At 39.3% G+C, this 18,200-nt stretch overlaps 1 protein-coding gene across 1 annotated transcript in view; it reads left to right on the forward strand.

The window, feature by feature from the left end:
* FBN2 (fibrillin 2) overlaps window positions 1-18,200 on the forward strand; it is a gene marked incomplete at its 3' end in the record, with an annotated part of 165,248 nt that overhangs the window by 84,579 nt on the left and 62,469 nt on the right. Inside the window, exons 19-24 of the mRNA XM_080637931.1 lie at window positions 5,765-5,902; window positions 7,200-7,250; window positions 7,716-7,841; window positions 10,385-10,612; window positions 13,439-13,564; window positions 15,913-16,041. Of these exons, the coding sequence (XP_080494057.1) occupies window positions 5,765-5,902; window positions 7,200-7,250; window positions 7,716-7,841; window positions 10,385-10,612; window positions 13,439-13,564; window positions 15,913-16,041 (798 nt within the window). The remainder of the gene's footprint in view (window positions 1-5,764; window positions 5,903-7,199; window positions 7,251-7,715; window positions 7,842-10,384; window positions 10,613-13,438; window positions 13,565-15,912; window positions 16,042-18,200) is intronic.

The following is an 18,200-nucleotide window of genomic DNA, read 5'->3' on the forward strand; positions in this document are numbered from 1 at the left end:
AGTAGAGAAATTGTAGAGTAAAAATGCCCATTGAGTTCTTTAGCCACTTTTAAGTCTGAGACAAGAAAGCAAGAAAAAGTGGAGGAACATCTACTCAAATAGTGACAGGAAGTCACATGGCTTCTAAGGTTCAGGACATTCTTCATAAACTGCCAAGAATGTTTTTCCTAGCTATAATGAAATGCTAATGGCTTTCTTAATAGCACAATCAGATACTTAACCTCTTTTGTAGGAAGCTGGTAAAGGTGAGTAAGACAGCTCTGAATTTGTCAGGATCCCTGCACCTGAAGCAGACACATGAGTATTGTCTTGGTTTTATATACACACACACTATATATATATTTACATATATATTTAAAAATAAATAACGTTAGCATCCTTTGAAGATTCTGTTGCATTGAAAAAAGCAGAGCAGTGCACAGATTGTATTGGAGTGAGCAGCAATAGTTGTCTGCAAGATGTCATTGGCATTATCTTCGGAAGCCATTCATTAATGATTCTTTTGCCTTGCCTGTCCAAGAAAACTCAAAGGATTAGAGACATCTGTACTTCTCAGGTGATCATAAACTGCCATTGTTTCATCTTATTTGTGTAACATAATTGAAGTCATTTTAGTATACATGGGTTAAAGTGAATTGGAGTGTGACAAATAACTGAGTGATGCTAATTTTAAATGTGCCTTTTCTTTTAAGATGGATTTGTCTGGTGTTCTTGATTCAGCTTTCTTGCTTTGCCAAGATTTTCTTCAGATAGGAAATTAAATGCAAAGACTCAAGTTTCTATTTAAGGATGGAGTCTGTCTACGCCTTAATAAGTTTTTTAAGTGAATATGTTTTTTAAGTGTTTTTTACTTTTGTGCCTAAGCCTTCTCTTAGGTTTCCCTCTAGCATCACTGGCCAGTGAAGTTTAGTATTGGTTTTGTTCTTTTTTTTATATTGTGTTAATTTCTTGATATGCTAATTATGTTTTTTCATACTGCATATTTTGAATCTTGTGTTCTCACATCCAAAGATGCTGCAAGTTCAGGATGAGCCTAATTATAACAATGTTATGGATTTATTTTGCAAATGGTTTCCACTGATATGTTTGTGTGTGTTCCCACTTGGCCCGAATATTAGTGATACATAGCATAATATGTAAACAAAAAAGAAATGCCTGAACAGTCAGATAAGAAGTGAATAATAGAAGCCCGCTATGTACTGTGAGCCTAATTGTTAATTTTTCACATTGACCAAAATAGCCTCAGAAAAAAGTTTTCTGTACTAGAGGTGAGCGTATGTTAGGGCAGAAGGGTCAGAAGCACAGCTAATGCAAGGCATACTGATATATAGTGTTAGAGCCCAAGTGTGTGTTTTTCTACCTTGGCAAAATTTCCATTAGAATTGGTAGTGGTTAGAGAAGGCCAGACTGGACTATTGAAAAGTGAGTAAGGGGTTGGAAGTTTTAAGTAGTTTACCATGTGAAAAACTTTCAAATGCTCTTGTATGCCATTTTACAGTAGAACAAGTTGTTTTTTCCCATTGCCACTGCAGTGAAAGATTTGTATCTTGAAAGTATTTGCCCTAATTTTTTTAGTGGCTTGCTCCCTGTAAATCATTCCTGTAGCATCAGATAAGAAAAGCATGTGGCAAAACATCAATGTATGGCTAAAATAGTGATGTTGTTTGGGAATGTGCTGTGTTCTCCATAAGAATAATTAAAGGTACGGTCGGATTCTGGACCTCCCCTTTGTTTTTTCTTTAATTTCAAATTTGCTCTCATGTCAGAACCAGAATCAGTCCTACATTATGTGAGTTTTTATTTCTTTCTTTTATAACTAAAGTTATTAAACTTAAAAACAGCGCAAAATTTTTAAGTAAAAGCACATTGCACCAATGTTAGAATAAGGAAGGATTAACATAACATCACTGTTAATTTCATTTTTACAATTTATTGTGCCAGTGTATTTGTTGCTGCTTGATCTTATTCTGATTTTCACTGTCTTGTCAGCTGAGGTCATGTACAGCATGTTAGACTGATATTATATGGTATAGCTATATGGCTGTTGCATGTTCTTTACTCAGTTTGGGGACAGAAGGCTTCAGTCTGTCAATTCCTCAGGTTCCTATGCTCAGTCTGTTCGGCCTCAAGGCTGAAGAACCAAGTGGCTTGAGCCATTTGCATCCATATTACCTGTACAAATTTGTGCGCCATTTGTCTCTCTGAACTTTCATGGGCAGGGAAAAGGCGACTTGCTCAAATTACAGTCAGAATTCAAGTCACAATATTTCCACTCAATATTTCAGCTGAAACCTCTAGCAAATGAGGGATGATAGTTCAGCAGTGTCCAGCAAAACTGTTGGCATATTTTGCATTTATTTTGCTTGCACACTGTCAATGTTTGCGAAGTTGAGTCTGCACTCTTAGAGGAAAAAAGTGGAATTGTTTTTGAAATACATCTAAAAGTGTTAAGTAAAAGTGTTGCATTGTTATTTTGGGAATTGCTTCTACAATAGCAATGCTGATATTTATGCTTTTTGAAGTATGTATTTAATGCAACATGCTTTTTATGCATGCTTTAGTCAAGATTTGTGGAACTCAAAAGTGCACAATAAGTAGGCTGCCATCTGCCTGTAGTATGCATATATTCTTCTTCAAGTCAGAATCAAAGAGATGCAAGCCACAGAAAGAATGCTTTGATGCTAGATAATAACTTTTTCACCAAAGCAAGAGTCACAGTGACTGACTATTTCAACTGGACAAAAGAGATTATGTAAAATAAAAGGAAATAATGTAACTCAGCCTGAAGAAGATAAGACAAGCACACTTTGGTAAGATAAAGTAGATGCAGCTGGTATGAGAAAAGTCATCTGCTAATATGTATAATTTAAATACTTTTTGAGATATTATTTTGATTTTTCCATCCTGTAAAGTTGGCTACTAAAAAGAAATAATATTGAGCTCAAGAAACTTCTAGTTAATAAAGCAATGGAATCATTTACATTTTGATAAAATAAAGCAGAGACATCAACATATGGGCAGCAAGCTATATATGGCGTAAAAATGCAGATAAACCCCCTGTATTTCCTCTCCCCAAGTTGGTCCCTCAGCGCGGACATGTGGTGCCTATCCCATGACTGGCTAAGAGCTGACGAAGCTAATGACTGTGCAGGTTTCATCTTTGATATTATAGAGTTGTGGTCAATGGCTGGATACCCAGCTGGAGACCTGTAACGAGTAGTGTCCCTCAGGGATCAGTGTTGGGACCGATCTTGTTCAACATCTTTGTCAGTGACACGGACAGTGGGATTGAGTGCGCCCTCAGCAAGTTTGCCGATGACACCAAGCTGTGTGGTTCGGTTGATAAGCTGGAGGGAAGGAATGCCATCCAAAGGGACCTTGACACGCTTGTGAGGTGGGCTGATGCCAACCTGATGAAGTTTAACCATGCCAAGTGCAAGGTTCTACACCTGAGTCAGAGCAATCCCGGGCACAGCTACAGGTTGAGCAGAGAAGAGATTCAGAGCAGCCCTGTGGAGAAGGACTTGGGGGTGTTGGTCGATGAGAAAATGAACATGAGCTGGCTTCAGTGTGCGCTCGCAGCCCAGAAAGCCAACTGTATCCTGGGCTGCATCAAGAGGAGCGTGACCAGCAGGTTGAAGGAGGTGATCCTGCCCCTCTACTCTGCTCTCGTGAGACCTCACTTGGAGTATTGTGTGTGGTTCTGGTGTCCTCAACATAAAAAGGACATGGAACTGTTGGAACAAGTCCAGAGGAGGGCCAGAAGGAAGGTCAGGGGAGTGGAGCACTTTCTATATGAAGATAGGCTGAGAAAGTTGGGGCTGTTCTGCCTGGAGAAGAGAAGGCTGCGTGGAGACCTCATAGCAGCCTTCCAGTATCTGAAAGGGGCCTACAAGGATGCTGGAGATGGACTATTCATCAGGGACTGTAGTGACAGGACAAGGGGTAATGGGTTCAAACTTAAATAGGGGAAGTTTAGATTGGATATAAGGAAGAAATTCTTTACTGTGAGGGTGGTGAGGCACCGGAATGGGTTGCCCAGAGAAGTTGTGAATTCTCCATCCTTGGCGATGTTCAAGGCCAGGTTGGACGAAGCCTTGGGTGGCATGGTTTAGTGGGAGGTGTCCTTGGCCTTGGCAGGGGTGTTGGAGCTAGATGACCTTAAGGTCCTTTCCAACCCTAACTATTCTATGATTCTATGATTCTATGTTAACCCAAGTCTTGACTGTTAGCAAAAGGCTGGTCAATGTGTGGAAATGATGCATTTTCCACCCTTCTACACCACTTGTTAGTTTGCGCACTTTTTTAAGGGTGGTGTTCTGCCTCATAATTTTGAGACCAATGTTAACTTAAGTAATACAGCTGTTTTACGCTGTTAATGAAGTACGTTGCCCAGTTTCTAGAGCTTATTCCAGTCACATTCTTGGGCCAGTTTTTTTCCTCTCCTTTAGCCAAAGAAGGGTTGTGCGCTCTGTGTTCTGCATAAATTTATTGCATGGCAATTATGTGGGAATGTTCAAGTTGTTTAAAAATATAGTTGGAATGATTGTATCTTAAGCACATTGCTGCTAAAAATTAGGTATTAGTAATACTCAGCAGCAGCACCTAATAGATAGTCTGGCTTTTTGTACATATAACATATATATGTAACATAAAGCCAAGTCTTATTCCTCTTTCATTAGTCATCTCAATAAATTCATGTGGGTCACTTGCTTAGCTTTGTACTCTGAGTATGCACATATAATAAAAGTCTACCAAAGCACACTTCCCAGTATGGTTTAGTTCTTTACAGATTGCTTTTCCTATCTGATCACAAAGGTTGTTGTCTTCTTCAAGGAATTTTATACCATTTGACTGTAATATTGTAAAAGTACTGAGCAAAAGTGTTGCAAGTACAAATTCTAAATTATGTAATTGATTTAGGATCTAACTGCCATTTTGAAAAACAGCTTGGGCACCAAAAGCATAGATATAAAGAGTTGAAGATTTAGGTACGTAAATGAGAATTTCAGAAGATTTCAGGCAGCAGAGACAACACTTGTGGCTGAAAATCTCCCCTCTGCTCAGTGGCTGTCTAGCCTGGACAGCAGTTAGGAGGTGCTGCCTGATGTGGCTGGGCACTTACTGAAATGGTTTTGCCCTGAGCTGCTCTGGGTTCCCAGCCTGGTAACTCAATTCATGATCCAGGAGCTGGATGTGCTGGGGCTGAGCTCTCTGGAGCCGAAGGTGGAGTATAACCTAACAGGCATGTTTAAAGCATAGCTAATGAACCAGCAAGAGCAAACCCCTAAAAGAATACAGCACACCCTTATCCCTCACATTTTTATCTTTATTTCCTTCCTGACAACCATGAAGGTTCACTGAGTGGGAGTCGGGCAAGAGCACCTGGATTTCATAACCCAGTGGTCTAGACAGTCATCTGGCAGGGGGAGTCTGAGGTTGTGATCTCTGCTTTTGTTGTGACTTGTCTATTTTAGGCTGATCAGTCACTTGATAAAAGAAATAAATCCACTGTAGTATCTGGAGGACCTCTGCTAGCTGTGGGACCTGAACTGTAAAATGACTCAGTGTTTGCTGTTGCTCACTTTTAGTGATACTGCTATCACTTTCTACCACTTCTGAAATAAAATATATACAAAATTACTTTAATGGAAGGTTTTCTTTCAAAAGAGAGCCTACACTCTCTTGTCTGCTGGTGGCATGAACATGGCATGCCAGCTGTTTTTGCTGTGGTGATTCCATATTGTTTTCTATTCTGCTGCAGATAGCCTGAAGGGGACTTGCTGGCTTAACATCCACGACAGTCGCTGTGAAGTCAACATCAATGGTGCTACACTGAAATCTGAATGTTGTGCTACCTTAGGAGCAGCTTGGGGCAGCCCATGTGAGCGATGTGAATTCGGTATGCTCTCATATCTTGCATCTTTTGGGCTCCATAATCTTAAAGGCTTTTTTATGACCTAGGTCTTTTTTGTGATCTTTTGGGAAAAGAGAAAGTCCACTAGATAGATTCTCATAATTTTCTGTGTAGAAAACAGACAACACAAAAAACCTATGAAATGAAGTTTTCTTATTTAGCATTATCTGTAATCTCCACCATCAAAGATCATTCTAATAACTTAGGATGTTCTAATAACATGTGGATAAATATTTCAATAATTACATATGTTTCATCTCCACAGGGACTGTGCATTGGGCTAGGAAAGTAAAGACTACAGTATTAAAGTGAAATATCTGATAAAAGTCTTGTGGGCTTTTTATGTTGTGGACTGTTAACAATTTTTTTCAGCTGTTTTCAAATACATGGCTGATGTACAATTATTGACTGCAGAATAGTAATGCTGTTAGGTTACAGGGCTAGGTCTAGAAGTTGGAAGCAGGAATTCTAACTGTGTGCTTTATTTTGTGGAAAAACTACTGTGCTGCATTCTCCCCATACGAATAATTCTCCCCATTTGAATAATTCCACTTGCAGCTGAACTAGTGTCAGGATGTTTTAGCTTTTCATTTTTAATTGGAGCAATCACTATGGGCACATGTATCCAATCTAACAAGCATGGTGCAAACAACATCCAACAGAGCTCTTAACTGTGCAGTGCAGCATCAAGCAAAGATAAAGCTTTGGGCTCCAGGAAGCAGCGTGGTCAGGTTAGACTGGTGGAACTGATCAATCTAGAGCGCTAATTAGCTCAGTCTGAGTATATTTGACCATTTAGTTTTCTGTTCTCTAAACTTCAGCAAGCTTTCATGTAACTACATCATGCAACATTTTACGTCCTAAAATAATGTCATTTGTCAGATACTTTATTAAGCTGCAGTGGAAAAAAAGCCCTTTGTGATAACTGGCATCACTAAAGCTTTAAATCTTCAGGCAAGTTTACAGGAAATTTAACTTTCAGCTACATCTGAGTGCAGAGGTTAACATGAGTAGATTCATATCTACCTCTTCACCTGAGCATTTTTGTCTCTGTTAAGGAAAGCACATGATGGAGTAATTGTCTAAGATTTAATTTGTTCAACTATTCACTTGTTTTAAGCAACATAATTGATTTGCTGCCTTTCTTGATTTATGCTAGAGCACTCGCCACCTTATACAGTCAAATTATTAGAGAATTCAAAAGATACATTTATTTTTAAATTATTTATTCCTATGTTTCTATCATTCTAATCAGTGATATATCTTTCTGGCTTGATTCCAGACACAGCTTGCTCAAGAGGGTTTGCCAGAGTGAAGGGTGTTACCTGTGAAGGTGAAGTTTTTGCTTCTTACTGAAGATGTCACTATTTTTTGTCTTTAAAAAATGAGATAAAAGGAGATTTATTACGTTGGTTTTGTTGGGCATAATCATATTGAATGTCTTCACAAACAGTTGCTGACTGTGGGGAAGTGTTACATTACAGTTTGTTGAAGAATATAAAAATGATATGCAGAATGGAAATGCTCCTTCAAAATACATTTAATCCCTTTAATTTTTCCTTTCTCTAAAGCCATATACATCAGCTTGTCTAAGAGAAGTGAGTGTGGGATCTTAGTGCCCTATGATTGAAGGTCTTGAAAGAGTCCCTTGAGACTGAGCCAAATGCTTGTTCAGAACAGTGTTCGGACCCTAATACAGTATGGATGAAAGCCTCCTGCTTTCTTTCATGTAGCTTAAATTCTCAGTAAAGCTGTAGCTGTCTCCTTCATATAACTCAACTCTTTATTTCCCGAACAGATGTGAATGAATGTGATGTTTTCCCTGGGATTTGTCCCAACGGGCGGTGCATAAACAGCAGAGGCTCATTTCACTGTGAGTGCCCTGAAGGACTGACACTGGATGGAACAGGGCGAGTCTGTTTAGGTAAGAGCACATTCAACTGTGCTAGCTTTCTAGCTGTGTCCAACAGCTGTCCAAAATTATTCTCAAAGGAATGTGAAAGGATTTCCGAATTCCTCAGAAAGCAGTTTGTTAAGCGTATGTTTCAGTTTAGGCCTGCTCAAACATCAAAAGCCCATGCCAGTTAATCCCTTGGGGGAATATGAATGTTTATGGTAAAGACTTGTTTTCCACACAATGCAATCAATAGATTTTGCTAGAGTGCTGCCCTTACCCTGACTCCTATTCACAAATAGCATTGTCTGGCTTACTGGAAGATAGATGATAAGCAGTCAGCAGCTTGTGATGCACTGTGAATCTGTGAATGGTGCTCTTCTCCACGGCTATCCAGTCATTTTGTGAAACTCAGGTACTACCTTGTAGCACTAATATGGTTTGTCTGGAAGTAATCAAAAGAGTGTAAATAAAAATAAGACTTCATCTTTGTTGTACAGATTAGTATCTTCTACTGCAAAACGTGATGTCCATGAAGACATATATTTCTCCAGGAGAGACTTCAAGCATAAAAAATACTGAACTCCTCTTTAAGTTCCAGAAAATAGAAGTATTCTGTAGCAAGTCTATTTAGTGTTGTTAGTCAGCATCTTCAGAAATCAGTGGGCAGAAATGAAAAAAGATTAAAGTCAAGATGTACTGGATATTTGGAGTAGGTTCTGGAACCCATATTATTTGTTCTTACCATTTCTAAAGGACTGTAAAAGTATGACTACTGAAAGCATTCATTTCTTTTAAGAAAACAGTGCAGAGGAATAAAAAATAACTTTTCAGCCCTTGCTTTATGTCAAAGATTCTCCTACTCTAACGTTCAATTTTTTATTTCAACAGTGTTCTGTTTCCTCAAGCAGACTGAAATTTAAGGGAACACTTTTGCTTTAACTGTGCCTTACCAATAGCTGCTACAAACAGTTACCAGGTTGTGGTGTTTTTTAATGTGAATGTAATTCTAGAGATATTTTTAAAAATAAGCAGGATTTTGAAATTAAGCAGATGTGTATTATCAGTATAAATGTCTCAGAAAAAAAGAAACAATTCAAAAGCAAGTCTGCCAGATGCATGTATCTGTTATGTTTGTGTGCACATCTGCAGTTTTGCATGTTAGGCTTTACCTGATACTCCACCTTCCCAACGCCTCTAAACTTACGGTTGCCAGTAACTGGCACCTATGGCCATCAACCCTGTATTATTTCTCTATGTGAAATTTGATAAGGGCAGGTGTGAATTTAATTGTGGTGGATAGCTATAATGAAAAGCTGGAACAAAGAATCTGTTTTCAAGCAATACACAGGATTCTTTTACCCTCAAAGCCACATTCCCTTTTCTTATTTTAATGAAAAAAAAAGACCTGTAATATTGCAACATTAATATTACATGTATTGGCCTATGCTACACAAGCACTGTGCACTATGTCATGTATTTCTGAAACGTTATATTTCCTACAGGATCCACTACAGTGTTTTTACTGCAAACAAATACTTATTAGTAGTATGTTTGCTGAATGTCTGGAAATTAAAATAAATATGATCTTGATATTCTTTTAACAGTTTCTGTTTCTTATATTTGCTTTTAAATTGTTTAATTTCGGATGTGCATAGGGTACAAAAATTTACATTATAAATCTGCATAAATTTGAAGGGCTTGTATGGAGAACACTTCAGCAGCTCATCTGTACTATTTTTAGATCTTGCATCTTCTCCAAAGCTTTTTGTGCTGAGCATTTAAGAGTTCCTTTAGGTTTTCTAAAGCCTAGCCTTCAGTCCAGTGTATTATATGAAATATTAATGCTTATATTTATAATGAAAATACAGCTGTTCTGCCTCATTCAAACAGGAGTACCAATTCTTACATAAACCAAAACACAGCTATTCAGCAACTATATTTTGATAAGGTAATTGTTCCCAGCCTGGGATACCCAGCTCCACTGTCTTAGGAAACTTTATCTTAAAAAATACCATTTTGTTTTGTATCCTGCCAGTTACTCCAGATTGCTCTGCTGGCAGGGAGAGTACTCAACAAAATTACCGCACACTAGCTGTATAACATGTACAGTTTATTAAGCAAGAACACTAAAGGGAATAATCACACTAAAGCAAGCAAGCACACTAACACGAATGAGGTACATGTATATATATATATAGTAAATAAGCACAGTAAAGCAAATCAGATATATATATGTGTGTATAGCACTGAGGAAAATTGGCAATGCATTAAATCATTACTGCATAGAGAGAACAGTGATTAAGAACAAATACATCACCAGCTACAACTGAATCATCGTCCAGGCCCACACTTCAAGCTGGGAAGCCCTGTTGCAGCCAATACCAGGAATCTCAGGTAATTTGGAAAAGTCCTACACAGTGCATCCACCCATACATGTGGCTTCTTAATCACTATTCTCTTTACACAGTAATTATTTGATACATTGCTAATTTTCCTCTGGGCTATACATATGTAGAAGCACTTACAAAGCAAAGGGTAAAATGATGATTTTTTTATTGTAAAATGAGCAGATATTCGCATGGAGCAATGCTATCTGAAATGGGATGAAGATGAGTGCCTTCAGTCCGTGACTGGCAAGTTTCGTATGGATGCCTGCTGCTGTGCTGTAGGGGCTGCCTGGGGCTCTGACTGTGAGGAGTGTCCTAAGCCTGGCACCAGCAAATATGAGGCTCTGTGCCCCAGAGGTCCTGGCTTTTCCAACAGGGGAGATATTCTAACTGGCAGGCCGTTTTATAAAGGTAAGGGTTCATTCTTGTATTTTAAAATTAATTACAGGTACACCTGGGTGAATATTCTAAGAAAATGCCAGTATTTGTGTATATGTTTATTATGTACTTGAGATGAGAGATGTTATAAAGATGGTTGCCTGAAAGAGCTGACCTTACTTGTGGAAAACTGTTTGCATGGTGATCAAGAGTATTACAGGAGCCTAAAAGGAAAAGGTGCAAAGTTTTGAATTTGGCAAGGGGTAAAGGGAAATTACTACAACAGGACTGAAGGAGAGGAGCTCTCAAAGATGAGAATAGCAGAAAATGTGCACCTTATTTCAGGTAGTGCTTTGCAAAGATTGAGGTTCCATAAAGTCAGGGAGTTAAGATTTAACCTTAAAATATGATGAAAATTTGGCCAGGGTTCTCTGAAAGAGAGACTGAAGAAGGATGTGTACTTTCTATGGTTTGCATAATTAGTACGTGATTAAAAGTGAAGTGTGTATATTGCATTATCTGGGCAATAACAAGGAGCTGCAGTGATAAAGTAATAAATAGAAGCCTCTTGTCCAGCTTTTACTAGATTCAGTTCCAGTACAGCAAAAACAAAACTGAAGAGGCTGGAAAACGTTAAGTAAGCAGATCTGAGATATTTTAGGTGACTGAGATCTGAGAATAAAACTATAATTTCTGTGTGCAGAAGCTGAGGTGATCCAGAAATATTTTATTATTTTATCTATTTTTAAAAGCGTGTTACTCTGAAGCATTTGCATTGAAATATGTTGAGTCACTTGAGAAAACTTTAAACAGATTAGACCTCTCTTTCATCATAAGTAAGCTCTGATTTTCAAGCGTTATTGTTTTCAGGCAAAGCTCACAACATTCAATGGTGCTTTACTAAACAAAAAAGGAAAACAATAATTATGTATCATAAATAAAAATATATAATCATAAAAATAACTTTTATAAAAACATTTAATTAGAAATAATAAATTCTTAATTATTTAATAATAGTAAATTCTTGTCCACGCCAAGATTTTTGCAAAGTTTTGCTTCTTGTTTCTGCTTTTGTATTTGGGCCACATTTTTCTGCCATTCACATGCAAGATATGGAAGTTTGTGTCATCAAAGATGGTTCTTGGGTAAGGACATTCATCCAGCAAATTATATCGCAGTGTGAAAGAAACGCTCATTAAAGTTTTTAAATGCTGTTGGGGGAGTGCATATGAGGGAGGCTGACACAGGAAATATCTTTATTTGTCCCGTGCAAGATCCTTTAACATCTTGTGTTATCCAACACTCCAGCAAAATGCATTTAGAAGAGAAGAAACATTTCATTTGATATTCTACAAAAGAAAAGTTACCCTTTTCTAAACTGAGCTCCAGATACCACTGTGGCAATCTCAATTTTTAAAAAATTGCAATCAACCTGGTTATAGTTGCATCTTTTACAAGCTGGTTGAGGAACACCATAAATATTCATTGTGTTAGAAAGCAAAACAGAGCACAATACCCACACTGGCATCATAGAATTATGGAATCATACAATGGTTTGGGTTGGAAGGGACCTTAAAGATCATCTTAAAATTCCAACTTCCTGCCACAAGCAGGGACACCTTCCACTACACCAGGTTGGTTAGAGCCCCTTCCAGCCTGGCCTTGAACACTGTTAGGGATGGTACATCTGTGTTCATCCATGTTCAGCAACCTCTTCCAGTGTTTCCCCACACTCAAATCTACCCTCTTTGAGCTTAAAGCCATTCCCTCTTGTCCTGTCACTTCATGCCCCTGTAAATAGTACCTCTCCAGATTTTATTGTAGGCCCCTTTTAGGTATGGGAAGGCTGCATCATGGTCAAGAGTCTCAGCACAGGGAATTCCACTAAATTTGGTTGATTGCTGATACATATGAACTGGTTTGGTTATTGGGAAGCAAAGAAAGCATAAAAAATTCAACAGGTAGGGGAACATCTTTTCTCCTCTCCCACAGGCTTGGCTTCAGCCTAGAGCCTCTCCTCTACCCTTCCTGGTGTCTACCTCTTCCTGTCTCATGGATGAGGCTGTTAGCAGCACAGGGCCTTGGCGATGCTGTGACAGTGTCCCTTTGTCACCCATTGTTTCTTAGTCTTTTCTTTCACTGCTTTTTCCTTCTTATTTATTTCCTGTGCCCTGGCATGGGCTCCTCCATGAGACAGAGGCCCTCAGGGGTGTTCCTTGCTCTAGCTTGGGTTGTCCACAGCCCGTGCTCCTTCAGGGTCTCCTAGCCTCAGTGTGGGTCACTCATGTACTCATGTACATGGATCACCTATAGGTCATGGTCAGTCAGGGATCTCCCTACCATAGTAGGGGTTGCATGTGGGTCACAATCCCTCAGAAGTGTCTCTGCCCCAGAATGCACCCTCCATGCACCACTGTCCCTCAGGGTGTTCCTGACTCTGCTTGGGTCATCTACAAGCCACAGTCCCTCAGGCATATCTCTGCCATGACATGGGTCATCCACAGCCCTCAGAGATGTCCCTGACCTGTTGTGGATCTTCCAGAGGCTGCAGTCCCTCACAGGTGTCTGTGATCTGAAACAGGTCTTTCAGAGCTAGCAGTCCTTCAGGGTTTCTCCTCAGAAATTAAGTTCCGCCTTCCAAGAGTGCACTACATTCTTGTTTCCAACACTGCACTCTCCTGCTTACCTTTTTGCCACATTTTTCCATTCTGTGTAGGTGGAAGCCATCCCTCCAGACTGCTGCAACCCAAACCCTGCCTTTAATGCCCAATACAACTGGTGAAGAAGGAACAGGAGATTTCCATTAATTATATACATTAGTGCTAAAGGATGATCTTTTCTTTTGTTTTTATTTCATAGATATCAATGAATGTAAAATGTTTCCTGGTATGTGCATGAATGGTAAATGCAGAAACACAATTGGAAGTTTCAAATGTAGATGTAACAGTGGGTTTACTGTAGATATGGAGGAAAGAAATTGTACAGGTAAGTCTTCATTTTCCCCAGTTTTTCCTAGAATCAAAGAATAGCCCAGGTTGAAAGGAATCTCACAAGATCATCTGCTCCAACCTTTTATGGGAAAGAGAACCTAGATGAGATTATCTAGCATCCTGTCCATCTTGGGAACATCCAGTGATGGGGACTCTGCCATGGCCCATGGGCATTTTAAAGGAACTTGAACATGTTGAATAGCTTGGTGATCTGTAAACTTAATGTCATTCATTAACTTCGGTTTTCAAGAGCTTAATCTTTGGACGAAATGGCCAGCTGTCTTAAGTTTCCCTTTTAGAAAGTGATTCTTTAATAAATGGAACATTCTTTTTGTACGCGTACATTAGGATTTTTTTTTAAAGATGTTAAAGATACTTAGGTCATGTTCATACAACTTGAAAAATCAGTAAGTATCGACAGTGAAGCCAAGTTCAATGTTTTAACATATAGATAAACTTAATTTATGTTCCTTACTTTATGGACATTTTATTGCCAAATAAATTTAGACAATCCACTACGAATTAATTTTTATTTAGATTTCATAGCCAAGCACACAGAGAGGCACCTCTGTAATACTGAAATCCATTCAATGTTAAATCGATAATTGTATTTAATATAAAAGCTTGATATTTTGGTTTTTACTGATGGAAAAACTAAAACAGCAGATATGCATGATAGTTTTCTGATTATGAGAACCCAGACGCCTGCATTGTGGGTGGCTCTGTGCTGAAAATGAAGAAAGTTTTGTTGCACCACACAGGCGTCCATAAAATAATATGAAGTGTGGGTGGTAAGGCATGTTAGCTGAGGTTGGTCTGGATGTTAATGTTGCCCTAGCTGATGATTTCCTTGGTTTTATAGTGATTGTATTGATGAGAAATGCATTTAACAAATTTTATTTCTGAACTAGCAAGAATAGGTCAGAAAACTTCTCCCTACAAACCTTTTTTTTTGTTCTGTTTTCCATTGAATGTTTGTTCTGATTTAAATGTTCCACTGAGCAGCTGTAGAGAACTTGGTTTTATTAAATGGAAGAGTTTAAGATTTATTTTTTTTTAGTTATTTTTTAAATTAGCAACAATATGGTTTATAAAGCTTGCAGATACACTGTAACATCCCAGGCCCAGCACATCCAACACCTCCACACATCTGTGTTTGAGGACTGAGCTATCCTGTCCTGGCAGAAACCTAGCTGTGGGGAGTGACATAGAGGCAAAGGAGACTATTGCATGTGGTGAAAAAAGAACTGTTTTAAATCTTTAACAGATTCTTTAGTTAGCCTTATACTTGCCTATTTTGATTCAACCATTTACGCAAATGAGTCTGCTGCCCAGCTTACCAGCATATTGCAAACATTTTGATGCTCCTTTCTGATTCCTTGCTCCCTGGCCTTCTTGGATGACAGAACCAATCCTATGCTTTATCTTGGACTAATGTCTTTGTTGTTTCAACTATTCTGTTGTTCCATGTACAGGCTTCATGGTTTCTTAATATGTGAAAATTAATGACATAGCGGTTAATGAAGCTGAAGGTGGAGGGTATAGTGGAGAACATGAAACAAAGGCATTGAACCCTACTTCACCCCAAACAGTGGGTGGGCAGTAGAGTAAGGAAGACAAAAGTCTTAGAATATGTGAGGAGGTAGTAAATAGCAGGCTCTGCAGTTTTTCTTTCTAGTCCTCTCCTTCAGCACTGGCCTGTCCCACTGGGTCGTATCCATATTGCAAATTACTGTTTAGCTTCCTGCCTCACTAGCAGTGTGTATTACAAAAAGCTCTTCCTTCTTTTTATCTTCTGCAAACCTGCTAGTTTTCCATAGTAAGTTTCATTCAACATTAATTAGTAAGATAACCAAACAAAGAACTGCAAATCTGGCTTTCAAAGGTACACTTTAATTCCTAATAGAAAGGGTATATGTAAGCTTACAATGCTATTACTGGATAAATGTCTTCATAATAAGCCTTTTAATATCAATGGCACTATAGTCATGGAGTCAATTGGTACCTCTGTATTTATAACAACTCAGAATCTATTACAGTTAGTAATTTCCATAGAAATCTAACCTTAAATTACATTTAATGGAAGCCTTAGTTTAATCTATAGTTGAGAGCTTTGAAGGCACTGCTCTATGAATCTTTCACGAACTTATAATTTATATTCATATCTCATATTCACATAATCAAATATTCTTCTAAATATTAAACAAAATTGGTTTTTGGCAGTTGATTTATATACTACATATAATTTCTGTAATTTATAATGGACAAGTGTTCATGTCTGTGAAAAGCAGGATAACCTTAAACTTTGTTTGATTTTTCTACCTCTCCATTACTATAAAATAGATATCGATGAATGCCGGATCTCCCCTGACTTATGTGGAAGTGGTACTTGTGTCAACACTCCTGGAAGCTTTGAGTGTGAGTGCTTTGATGGTTATGAAAGTGGATTTATGATGATGAAGAACTGTATGGGTAAGTGTTGCCAAGATGACCTGGAGTCTGTCCATTTACCGTACAAAGCGTGACTGTAGTCTATGTGATACGAGCTCTGCTCCACTGAACACTTCATACATATAATTATTGTGACTTTTTGAATAAATGAGGCAGATATTGCTGCAGATATAAGCTATGCATATAGCTTTGCTTGTTCTTTCTGCTAATTACCTTTACATGTCTCTTTGTAGATATTTTAGAATGGCAGCAACTATTTATTCATGTAGTTTAAAAATTACTAATGAGATATCCAAACATTTGGTAAAGTTAGGAATATAAGGCTGGAGTTTCAAAAGCAGCATGATTCACTTTTCCTTGATTCTTCCAGTACTCAAGAACTTTTGAGAGCATTTCCTGAAAAATCACCTCTCTAATCTGTCTAAAGTTGTATGAATAGATATGGAGAAACCAAAAGATACTAGTCACCTTAAAAATAATTGAGTTAGTATTGTGGAGTACTTTATGAAATACATCATGAAATATACAATGAAAGTGAAAGCTCTTGAGATTTTCACCTGGAAGAGGCTGAATGGGTCCTCCTCCTTGCCCTTCTTGAAGATAGAATTGACACTTCCTCCTCTCCCACCCTAAAGATCCTTGTGTAATTTCCATGACTTTTCAGAGATGGTCAAGAATGGCTTAAAAATGACAGTGGCCAGCTTCTTTTCACCACTCATAGGTCTTCATGTCTTTTGTTAGCAGTTCCCTTCCCTCATTTCGCCTCACCGTTCTGCTGCTGCTATTAATAGACCCTTAACATCCCTTACCAGGGTGAAGTCCTGGTGACTTTGGCTTTCCTAACCCAATCCCTGCATACTCAGACAGTGTCTTTGTATTTCTCTTGCATCACCTGTTCCTGCTTTTAGCTGTCTTATGTTTCCTTTTTTGTGTTTTAAGTTATAGAATCAATCATAGAATAGTTAGGGTTGAAAAGGACCTTAAGGTCATCTAGTTCCAACAACCCTGCCATGGGCACGGACACCTCACACTAAACCATGTCACCCAAGGCTCTGTCCAACCTGGCCTTGAGCACCACCAAGGATGGAGCACTCACAACCTCGCTGAGCAACCCATTCCAGTGCCTCTCCACCATAACAGTAAAGAATTTCATCCTTATATCCAATCTCCCCTGTTTAAGTTTGAACCCATTACCCCTTGTCCTGTCACTGCAGTCCCTGATGAATAATCCATCCCCAGCATCCTTATAGGCCCCTTCAGATACTGGAAGGCTGCTATGAGGTCTCCACGCAGCCTTCTCTTCTCCAGGCTGAACAGCCCCAACTTTCTCAGCCTGTCTCCATACAGGAGGTGCTGCGGTCCCCTGATCGTCCTCGTGGCCCTCCTCTGGACTTGTTCCAACAGTTCCATGTCCTTTTTATGTTGAGGACACCAGAAGTGCACACAATACTCCAAGTGAGGTCTCACGAGAGCAGAGTAGAGGGGCAGGATCACCTCCTTCGACCTGCTGGTCACGCTCCTCTTGATGCAGCCCAGGATACAGTTGGCTTTCTGGGCTGCGAGCGCACACTAAAGCCGGCTCATGTTCATTTTCTCATTGACCAACACCCCCAAGTCCTTCTCCGCAGGGCTGCTCTGAATCTCTTCTCTGCCCAACCTGTAGCTGTGGCCGGGATTGCTCTGACCCAGGTGTAGAACCTTGCACTTGGCATGGTTAAACTTCATAAGGTTGGCATCAGCCCACCTGACAAGCATGTCAAGGTCCCTCTGGATGGCATCCCTTCCCTCCGGCGTATCAACCGAACCACACAGCTTGGTGTCATCGGCAAACTTGCTGAGGGCACACTCAATCCCACTGTCCATGTCACCGACAAAGATGTTGAACAAGACCAGTCCCAACACCGATCCCTGAGGGACACCACCTGTTACCGGTCTTCAGCTGGGCATTGAGCCATTGACAACAACTCTTTGCATGTGGCCATCCAGCCAGTTCTTTACCCACCGAGTGGTCCACCCATCAAATTGATGTCTCTCCAATTTAGAGACAAGGATGTTGTGTGGGACAGTGTCGAACGCTTTGCATAAGTCCAGGTAGATGACGTCAACTGCTCTGCCCCTGTCCATCAGTTCCGTAGCCCCATCATAGAAGGCCACCAAATTGGTCAGGCAGGATTTCCCCT

The sequence above is a fragment of the Psittacula echo genome (genome assembly GCF_963264785.1).
Source record: "Psittacula echo genome assembly, chromosome: Z".
NCBI lineage: Eukaryota > Metazoa > Chordata > Aves > Psittaciformes > Psittacidae > Psittacula > Psittacula echo.